Source organism: Mus caroli, unplaced genomic scaffold, assembly GCF_978045245.1.
Source record: "Mus caroli unplaced genomic scaffold, Mus_caroli_1 scaffold_8, whole genome shotgun sequence".
NCBI classification, from domain to species: Eukaryota; Metazoa; Chordata; class Mammalia; order Rodentia; family Muridae; genus Mus; species Mus caroli.
The window spans coordinates 46,612,271-46,622,992 of NW_028227263.1; the positions used below are offsets into that span (position 1 = coordinate 46,612,271).

At 46.3% G+C, this 10,722-nt stretch overlaps 1 protein-coding gene across 1 annotated transcript; it reads left to right on the top strand.

The window, feature by feature from the left end:
* The first annotated feature begins 449 nt into the window (after positions 1 to 449).
* On the top strand, positions 450 to 10,448 carry Neu3 (neuraminidase 3). The gene is made up of 3 exons (XM_021168379.3): positions 450 to 693; positions 3,927 to 4,138; positions 7,543 to 10,448. The coding sequence occupies exons 2-3, from the start codon at positions 3,932 to 3,934 to the stop codon at positions 8,590 to 8,592; spliced, it is 1,257 nt and encodes a 418-aa protein (XP_021024038.1). The 5' UTR covers positions 450 to 693; positions 3,927 to 3,931; the 3' UTR covers positions 8,593 to 10,448.
* The last annotated feature ends 274 nt before the right edge of the window (positions 10,449 to 10,722 follow it).

A 10,722-nucleotide genomic window follows, 5' to 3' on the forward strand; every position in this document is an offset into this window, starting at 1 on the left:
ACAATATACAATAAGTTATCAAAGGTACAGGAGAGTGAACCTAGGACGTTTCACCTGGTAGGCAAGTGCTCTGCCACCTAACTGGTTTCTCAGCTCTGTTTATACTTTTTTTTTTTTTTTAAATCTTGCGAGAAGGGCAATTGTTCAGGGTGGCCTTAAACTCATTCTGTAGTCCAGACAGATGAAATTTAACAGTCTCTACCACACTAGCAAAGTCCACAGCCCCGCACCACCATATATACATTTTGGAACCTTTTGTAAGGAGAGTGTCCAGTGCTTTGTGTGAAAACACCCCCTTCCACCTTTTATCTTTTTAGGAGTCCCCTCTGAGCCCCGGAACCTTTGCTCGACAATTAGGCTGTCTAGGGAAGTTTTAGGCGGTGATACCTTCCACAGACCAATCGTTAAGGGCGTGGAGAAGCAAGCAGCGGGCACTGCGCGGTGAAGGGGCGTGGCCTGGCCGGGGAGGTCGACACCCAGATACTGCTCTCAGTCCTCTGGCGTCAGCTCCCCAGCGCGTCCCTACTGCCCCAGGGATATTTGTGTCTTTACTGCCAGCTCTTGCGCGGCAGTCACTGGGTTTGTTTCAGCGTCTGTGGTTTCTGTCGCTGCTATCCTGTCTCCACCGCCCCAGCTCAGCTTCAGGCCTTCTTCCGAGACTCCACGGGAGAGCCCAGAGAGCCTCCGGAGCCGGTGAGCTGGGGTGATTCGGCCGGGGACTGTGGGGACCTGCATCAGGAAGACTTAGTCAGCCAGAATCAGCTAGGACCTCACAGCCAGAGTGTGTTCTGGGCCATTCTATTTTTGCTTTCTTCCATCTAAAGCCAAACTTCAGCTGTAGTTTAGCACTGTGGGAACAAAGCGAAACCGAGACTGGGAAGTCTTCTTACTATTGGGGAGTTGTGGGCGACCAAAAAGGTTCCGAGGTGGAATGTTTTTGATACTAGGTTTGCAACTGAGTGATCTCCCCTAAGTTTTCCTCTTCAAACAAGGCTGACTTCAGAAGTCGTGCTAAACTGTACTCTCCCCGAGAAAGAGAGTAGAGAGGACCTGGTTGGAAGGCGAGAGAGTATGGACCAGTAATTAATAATTAGAATTATCTGCTAAAGCAAACAACTCCAAAGCCGACCTGTACTAGATTCTTCTCAGCCCCTAGTTCTGAGCACATAGTTTGGGTGAATCCTTTAAGTGTGACCAGGCTACTGTGTTACCACTGTCATCATTATTATTAGAATAATCATAATTAGTGAAAATTAATGACAATTTAATTGTTGAGGTGATGGCAGAACCAAAACCGAATTGTAAAAAGGTCAGCATTCCCAATAATTAAAGACATCAATTTGTATAGTGCCTTAAAGTTTATAAAGCATTCTAGAATGGTCCTCATAAGTACACATTACTAACCTTTAACAAATGAGAGCCAGTCATGGTGCCTGGCTCCTGTTATCCAAGCGCTCAGGAGGCTGGGGCATGAGAATCACAAGTTCAAGACCAGCCCAGGTGCTAAGAGGAGGTTGTAATTAATAGAATAATGCAGTGCTTAATGATGGGGCTTGGTACTGAGAACACCACAATGATCCATGATGTGGTTTCGTTGTGAGAACTTCATCAGTGTGTATGCACATCGTATGGCTCAGCTAGGCTGTATGGAATACATACATATACATATATATATGTGTGTGTGTGTATATATATGTATGTGTGTGTATGTATATATATATATGTATATATGTACATATATATATGTATATATATTTGTTGGGATCTAGATCTGCTGGTCAACTTAGTCCCATCTTTGCTCACAGGTCTTTCACGCCTCTCACCACAGTCACACTAGCCGACTGAAAGCCCCCACAGCTCACTGTTGTCTGTTACCCAAACCCGCAAGCTCAGAACGCCTGGTTCTAGGTGAGGAGATAAAGCCCTCCTGTGTAATCAAGGGGTGCAGTGAGGAAGCCACACAGGTGGCAACCTCTTCAGAGATTTGGGGGGCCGTAGGAGAAGATAAAGTAGTGGCTTTTACTGACAGATGGAAACCCACTCTAGAAGGTGACTGAGGAATGCTGAGGGTCCCCCGGGTTAGCAAAGAGAAAAGGCAGGGAGAGAGAGGAGCAGACCGGTGATTGCCAGAACTATGGGAGCAGGAAAGATAGCAAATATGGTGGGAGAGTCCTGCCTGTTCTAAGTGACTGTGCTGTATCGGAAGGAGGGCAGGTTAGCTGGAATAGCCTGGGAACTATTGTGGGGCCTCTGACCTGCTGGAAGCCTGTTTGGTTTAGTAGAGACTAGAGGCCCTCTCCAGAGAGTACAGGCCTGTAGGAGAAGATAAGAACGTAATGGCTTTTCCTGACAAATAGAAACCCACTTTACAAGGTTTCTGAGAAGCACTGAGTGTTCACTGGGTCAGAGTCCAGCCTGGGATGAGCACAGACTGCCATCTTGGACCTGATACCGTGGATCTTTTATTTTGTAGCATGCATTGAGTATGTACGCTATGGGAGACCTCTGAGAGTGAGAAGTCCTGTGGGGAAACAAGCAGGGAACAAGGCACAGAGGCGGCAAGCTGTTGTCAGATAACAGCCCAGCGACTGGATGATATCTGAGCACAGCTTTAGGAGGGGAGGTAGTAGATGAGGTTTGACCAGAACTTAGAAAAGTGAGGTAGGGAATTGTGTGACTATCTGAAAAAGAATGTCCCAGGCAGAGTAGGTAGCTGGCTTGGCCCAGTGTTACCCTCTCAGAAGGTCTTTTGCTGGGGCTTTGAGCTGCACAGCTGTGCCTTTTCTGTTTGCGCTTGTGTTTATCTCTAAGACAATGCTCACTGCTTCATATCTATCTCTGTGTGATCTATCTCCCCCCTCACTCGTTCTAACCTTGAGAACAAGTGTCTCCTCAACACCAGTGCAAGGGCCTGATATATGTAGGCCCAGAAATGTTTATTGAATAAATACAGAGGGAGGAGTCATTGGCCTAGCTCTTATGGGCTCCTTCCTCCCTCCCTCCCTCCCTCCCTCCCTCCCTCCCTTCCTCCCTCCCTCCCTTTCTTCCCTTCTTCCCTTCCTCCCTCCTCCCTTCCTTTCTCTCTCTTCCTTCCTTCCTTCCTTCCTTCCTTCCTTCCTTCCTTCCTTCCTTGTATAAATTGTTTGAATATGGGCCTTGGATAACAGATAATTTGAAAGAAGCTTAAATCTTAAAGTTTATTTTTTTTCTTTTTGGCCTGAGTCCCTTCTGTGGCCTCTGGGAAGTGGGGCTTCTGGGCTCTTTCAGTTTCTGGAGGCTTCTACTATTAGTGTCACAGACCTGCTAGCCTAGCAAATGGCAGCTAGACTTTCACAAAGACCCATGTAGCTGAATTTGCGGGAAAAAAAAATGTAATCCTGAAGGGGCTGAGAGTAAGAGCAAACCCAGAGCCCAGAGTACCAACCCCTTGAGCTACACACAGCGGGTCACACGCAAGAGTGTGGCTTTTAACACACTTGTCACCCCAGCCAAAGCTGCAGGTCTACCTGCATTAGACCACCCAGAACTGAGATCACAGCACCAAGATGTGTCCCTTGAGAATCTCCACCCTCTGTTGTGTGCACCCCTCACACAGTGACTAGAGGACAAAGCCCTCTTACTGGCACGGATGAGAAAGCAGGCTGTCTTTTTTTCTGAGGCTTCAGGATGGGGGGAAAGCTTTCCTAGTGCTTTGTTAATCTCGAATGTTACTCAAATGCGTTTGAGTAACCTTGGAACTCAATGGACGTATCTAGAGAACAGAGTTGTTGCATGAGGGTTCATGATATCTGCTTTGGGCTATCGATGCTATGATGTTCTCTTTATATGAAGAAGTAGACATTCAAGTACCCGCTGTGTGCCCTCAGCAATGAAATGACCAGGAACTTGTATGCAGACCCACACTGAACTGTTTCCTGTCCTTACAGAAGCCATGGAGGAAGTCCCACCCTGCTCCCTCAGCAGCACCCTGTTCCAGCAGGAAGAACAGAGCAGGGTGACCTACCGGATCCCAGCCCTGCTGTACCTTCCTCCCACCCACACCTTCCTGGCCTTTGCAGAGAAACGTACCTCAGTCAGAGATGAGGATGCTGCCTACCTGGTGCTCAGACGAGGGCTGATGAAGGGGCGCTCTGTAGAGGTGACTCATTCCAGATACGGGCATGGGGCTCTGATGAGAACTGGTTCTAATGCTCTGCCTTAGTTTAGCTCACTGGGAACCAGAGCGGTTTAACTAATTCACTGCTACAGGCCTCATCTTCTCTCCTCAGAGCTGAATGCACTTCCGGGTCTCTTCTTTTCTCCTCACCTTTGCCAGTAAAACTTGGTGTGGGTAGCTAAGAAAGGGAGGGGCTTTTACTGTGTGATCAGGGATACATAGCATCTTCACAGCCTTTCTGTATCCTAGGCTTTGATGTCAGTCGTGTCTGGCATGTGGGGAAACGAGGCTCGAAGGCCTTGTCACTTATTCTAAGTCATGTATCCATAATCCAGCAGACTCAGGCCCAAGACCTCTGTGGTTCATTCAGACCTGGCGTGGCCTGCCTTTTGTTCCTATGCCCTGGTAAAACCACCCAAAGAAGGAAGCACCGTTTCCTCAGCTTTGCCGAGTACTCCATCCCTGAATCTACCTGCTTTTCTATCTCTTACAGTCTGAGCATCATATCCAAAGTGGGTGCTTTGCCATGTCACACTGACACAGTGACGCTGGGACTCTGCTGAGCCTCTGTCCTTGCTTTAAATGGCAGTGGTTCCCAATTCCTTCTGAGGATTTTGTAGTTTGAGGACTTGCCAGTTCTTTACTGTATATCAGTAGCTTGGCAGATCAGACCCCACAGAGGCCCGGCCCTGTGGCCTGATAGAGCCTGAGGCCTAGTTGTTTCATTTTCTCTAGGACAGACACCACCTGTGTCGCTCGCTCCTCTTGCTGGTGCGGCCAGTGAGCTGCTAAGCCAGGGCGTTGCTTGTTTTGTTTTCCTGGTTGCTCTTGCAGAACCTCATTGTCCTGCAGTCCCATGGTTCCCGTGCTTTCTCCTCACTGCACTGACTTTTGAAATTAGGAAAAACATTTCTCCATATAGAAATCTGATTTCATGAGCAGCTTCTAGTTTAGCGGTTAGGGGCGTAGCTTTAGTCACTGTCCTCATTAGGATTGCTGACTCTTGCTATGATGAAACACCATGACCAAAGCAACCTGGGGGAGAATCGGGTTTATTTCATCCTATATTTCCAGGTAACAGTCCAGCACTGAGAAAAGTCAGGGCAGGAACTCAAACAGGGTAGGAACCTGGAAGCAGGAGCCGATGCAGAGGCCGTGGAGGGGTGCTCCTGACTGACTGACTCAGCCTGCTTTCTCATGGGCTGGGCTGTCACCTCTCAATCAGTAATTAAGAAAATGCCTTACAGCTGGATCTTGTGGAAGCATTTTCTCAGTTGAGATCCCCTCCTTTCAGATACAAGCTGGAGCTTGTATCAAGTTGACTTAAAACTAGCCAGGCCAGTCAGTGTACCCTGTTGGATTTCTGAACTTGGGTCCTTGAGTGTTCTCTGCTTTATCACTTACAGCATGTAGTTGATAATGAGAACTGCCTAGTAAGAACTCAACACTAGACATCTTTCACGGTGGTGTGTTTTCATAATACTTCATATTAAGATGTTAACCATTGACAGAAAATTGCATGTTTTAAACGAGATTGTCTCTACTTCTAACTATGCATTGATCTTGTCTCCCTGCCTTCTATGCATAACATAAGGTCCCTTTTGTAGAGAGTCACTCCTTGCTGTATCTCATGACTTCTTTTCTCTGGGCTGAAAAGCTCTCTTCTTTTAGTGACAGGCTTGATTTGACATCTGGTCTCTTGAAAACTGCAACTTGAAGACCTGTCTGGACTGACAGCATTCTCCTGAGAGTACCAGGCTTATCCTGCTTGGGCTTGGCTCCTAGAGTAGAATTCCCTGGAGCAGGGTTACTGGGCAGTGTAGATTAACATTGGATAGAACCCATCCCACATCACTATATATGAACAAAGGGTCATTTTCCCCATTAAACACAACCTCATGTGTTGGGATACTTACAATTACAAGCGAAGCTATCATGAAAAACCACTTTTAAAATGTTTATGAAGAAACGCCTTGTACTTTTTCTCTCAGTGTGTGGTGCTAGGATCCACCCCTGGGTTCTACATGTGCTAGGCGTGCACTCTACCCCATTCTACATCTCCAGACTTTTATTTAATGAACACATAGGTCTTGGGATAATTTTCCAGAATTGAGCATCCTGTGAAAGGATAAATGTATCTGTACAGAAGAGCTCAACTCTTATACTCTAACCCATACATAAAGGGGCATATTTATCCACATTTTTTTTTTACCAACAATTACCAAACTGTATAATGTAAAAAAAAATGTTAATTGAAAATTCTATTAGTTTAATTCCTATTAATGTTTTATGTGTGAGGTTGAACGCCTTTTTTTTCCCTCCTTCTGTGACATGTCTGATTTTGCTCTTTGCCCTTTTCTATTGGGATTCTAGAAATTTACCAAATGCTGCGTGAGAAGCTCGAGCCTCTCCTGTGGTGTGTGGCCAGGCAGTATCTCCTTTACTGCCTTCATAGCTCCTCTCTTGCTCTCCATTTGGCCAATGAGGAATGCCAATCACGTTTGCCCGGTGTCTCACGATTGTGATAAGGGCAGGCTTGGGGCAGGGCTGTCAGACTCTGCTTGAGTCTTTACGCCTTGCTTTCCCACCATAGTGCAGGAAGATAAAAGCCCTTCTGTCCTGAGCTTCCCGCTTTGCTGGGAACTTCCCTCTTTGATCCATTTTGTTTAAGTTTCATCGTCTGCTTTTGTATTACAATGTATTCTCTTCCTCCCCTCCCTGCTCTGTCTCTGTGTCTGTCTGTCTGTCTGTCTCTCTGTGTACATGTGCCACCATGCATGTCTGGTGATCAACAGACTAATGAAAGTCCTTGGTCCCCTCTCTCTCTCCCACTGGGCCCCGGAGACCAGAATCAGGTCACCAGGCTTGGCGGCAAGCATCTGTGCTCTGAGCCATCTCACTGGCCCCCACCTTTCTTGTTGGTTTTTGTAAACGTCTATTGACTGCTCTCACATGCCAGGTATTGGAGATACAAATGTCCACAATCTGGGTATTGTTCAAATAGCTCATAGTCTAAAAGGGGAGACAGTTACCAAAAACATGGATAGTGTCACATAGCTGGTCTAAGCTGTTAGAAGAGTGAGTTTCAAGGATGGCTTCCGAGCAGAGGTGGCACTGAGGTTGTAGATTGGAGGATGATTTGGAAGTCCAGATGAAGCAAAGAACATTCTTGAGAGAGCACAGCTTTTACAGTGTCTAGCATTTTCATTTTTCAGATTTAAAGCCACCTTGTAATAGCTGCAAAGTTAGTGATTATTTGGGCCTTCAAGATTCTGTCCATTTCAATGTCCTATATTGTTTGAAAAAAGAACTGATGCTTTTCATGAGCCTCTTGTCTTCATATTAGTAACTCACTTCCACTGTCTCCTTCTCTCTCCCTTGACTAGTGGGGCCCCCAGCGGCTACTGATGGAGGCCACATTACCTGGGCATCGCACCATGAACCCCTGCCCTGTGTGGGAGAAAAAGACTGGCCGCGTGTACCTGTTTTTCATCTGTGTGCGGGGCCATGTTACTGAGAGGTGCCAAATTGTGTGGGGCAAAAATGCCGCCCGTCTCTGCTTCCTTTGCAGTGAGGATGCCGGGTGCTCCTGGGGTGAAGTGAAAGACTTGACTGAGGAGGTCATTGGCTCAGAGGTGAAGCACTGGGCCACGTTTGCTGTGGGCCCAGGTCATGGCATCCAGCTGCACTCGGGAAGGCTGATCATCCCCGCCTATGCCTACTATGTCTCACATTGGTTTCTCTGCTTTGCGTGTTCAGTCAAGTCCCATTCCCTGATGATCTACAGTGATGACTTTGGAGTCACATGGCACCATGGCAAGTTCATTGGGCCCCAGGTGACAGGGGAGTGCCAAGTGGCAGAAGTGGCTGAGACCACTGGTAACCCTGTGCTCTACTGCAGTGCCCGAACACCAAGCCGATTTCGAGCAGAGGCTTTTAGTACTGATAGTGGTGGCTGCTTTCAGAAGCCAACCCTGAGCTCACAACTCCATGAGCCTCGAACCGGCTGCCAAGGTAGTGTAGTGAGCTTCCGGCCTTTGAAGATGCCAAACATCTATCAAGACTCAATTGGCAAAGGTGCTCCCGCTTCTCAGAAGTACCCTCTGCTGGACAGTTCTCGGGAGGTGGAGAAAGGAGCTGAAACACCATCAGGAACATGGCTCTTGTACTCACATCCAACTAGCAAGAGGAAGAGGATTAACCTAGGCATCTACCACAACCAGAACCCGTTGGAGGTGAACTGCTGGTCCCGCCCGTGGATCTTGAACTCTGGGCCCAGTGGCTACTCTGATTTGGCTGTTGTGGAAGGACAGGACTTGGTGGCGTGTTTGTTTGAGTGTGGGGAGAAGAAGGAGTATGAACGGATTGACTTCTGTCTGTTTTCAGACCACGAGGTCCTGAGCTGTGAAGACTGTACCAGCCCTAGTCGCGACTAAAGCCAAATCAAGACGGATGAGTGAGGCCCAGCTTCCCACAGAAAGGAATGGCAGCTACAGCCAGGATAGCAGAGGTCTCTGATGTCTAGAGAAAAATCTAAAAACTAATAATCTGCTCCTTGAATTTTTTCACTTTTCCCTTCAATGAGCATAGTGAAAATTGTGCCATATTTTACATAACGAGGCTCTTGAACTGGGAGTTTGAATCTCTTCTCTTCCCATTAAGAGGAGAGGCCATGTGCTCACTTCCTTCCTGGATTCTGATCTTGAGGAGAAGCCACAGACTTGCCTTCCCCAGTGATTCACTGCTCACCTGAGTGTTAGGTGATGTGCAGCTGCCGTGGCCAGAAGAAAGATCTGTGTTGTTGTACTTTTTTTAAAAAAAATTTATTTACTATATGTAAGTACACTGCAGCTGACTTCAGACACACCAGAAGAGGGCATCAGATCTCATTACAGATGGTTGTGAGCCACCATGTGGTTGCTGGGATTTGAACTCAGGACCTTCAGAAGAGCAGTCAGTGCTCTTAACTACTGAGCCATCTCTCCAGCCCCGCATTGCTGTATTTTTAATAAGAAAAATGCCCTTATCCTTCCAATAATCCCTGGAGCTGTGCACATTCTCTGTCTTAGAAGACTTGAGAAAGCAGAATTGTAAGGTCAGATGCTTTCTCCAGCCTTGATGCTGTGTTCCACCTCCCCTTCCTCATCCAGAAAACAGTTACAAGGGAGAAAATGAGAAACCCGTGCCAGCTGCCCTGGATGATGGTTGATAATGGTGCTTATTGCTTTTGATGCCATTACCTCTGTTAGAGATGAATCAGAGTCAGAGGTCCTTAGCTGCATCCACCCATTTCCAGGGGGACATTCTAACACTGCTGAACAGTCAGCTAAAATGAGAGCTGTGTGTGCTAGCCTGATTCCAGGTTAGTCACGATGCTTCCAGGAGCTGGGCTTTTTTATCTAATCCCAGGAGCCATCTAGGAGAGGCTCAGAGCTAGCAGGTGATCTTCCTGAGATGGTTTCACCGTGACAGGTGAACCATGAACCATGATGGATGAGCCCTTACAGGCAAGGCCAAAGGACAACATTGTAGGAAAGATTTCTAGTATTAACATGCCTTTTCTCTGTGTGTGTACTGTCTTGTAGTGATGCTATATAGACAAATAGATGATTTCTTATTTTTTGTTTGTTTGTTTGTTTTTTGTTTTTCAAGACAGGGTTTCTCTGTAGCCCTGGCTGTCCTGGAACTCACTCTGTAGACCAGGCTGGCCTCAAACTCAGAAATCCGCCTGCCTCTGCCTCCCAAGTGCTGGGATTAAAGGCATGCACCACCACACCTTAATGATGATCCTATAAGAATTCCTAAAATTATACTAGTAATTATTAAGTCCTTTATAATAGGACTTCTATTAAAGCCCTCTCTGATATGAAAACTGCAGTGAGAACTCTGCCAGTCTTCACATGTCATAATTACTTCTGAGATAGAAAGCAGGCATTTACAACTTAGAACACATTTCTTAGAACTGTAAAAACAATTAGCTAGAGGTCATGAAAGGGAATGAAAGATTTATTGTAGGTGCTAGGACAGACCATAAAATATTGACTGGGCTTATCTATATGCAACTTCATTGTTAACTTATACACAAGAATTATGGTTTTTAACTTTCAATGAACCTGCGGAGCTAGTGACAGAAGAGAAATGTCTAGTTAGATAACTACTCTTAATGGAAATTCATGTAAACATCTCTGTTGCCATCTTCTTTTTGAATTTATGTTTAAACTTGTGGTGAATGTTTGAGTTAGACACTTCGCGAGCACGTACTCTGAGAAAATAAAGAACTAGCGTGAACGGCTTGGAGTGAGTTAGATAGTTTCAATCGTTTCCCTCCATTTTTCTTTTCTCTTGGAAATAAGGATTAGAACCCCTTTTTAAAGTGTCTCCTTTCTTATTCCAAAAAGTGACTTTCCCTAGCTGACAAGGAGTTAAACCCTCAGCTTTAGGTGCTCAGCCTGTGGAGAAAAGAACAAGGACCTCTTTTAAGTGATAGGTGTCAACTTGCCAAGAGACCTGCAACTTTTAGCCTCAAGAGTAACTTAAAGTCAAAATTGGTAAATGTTATTATAGAA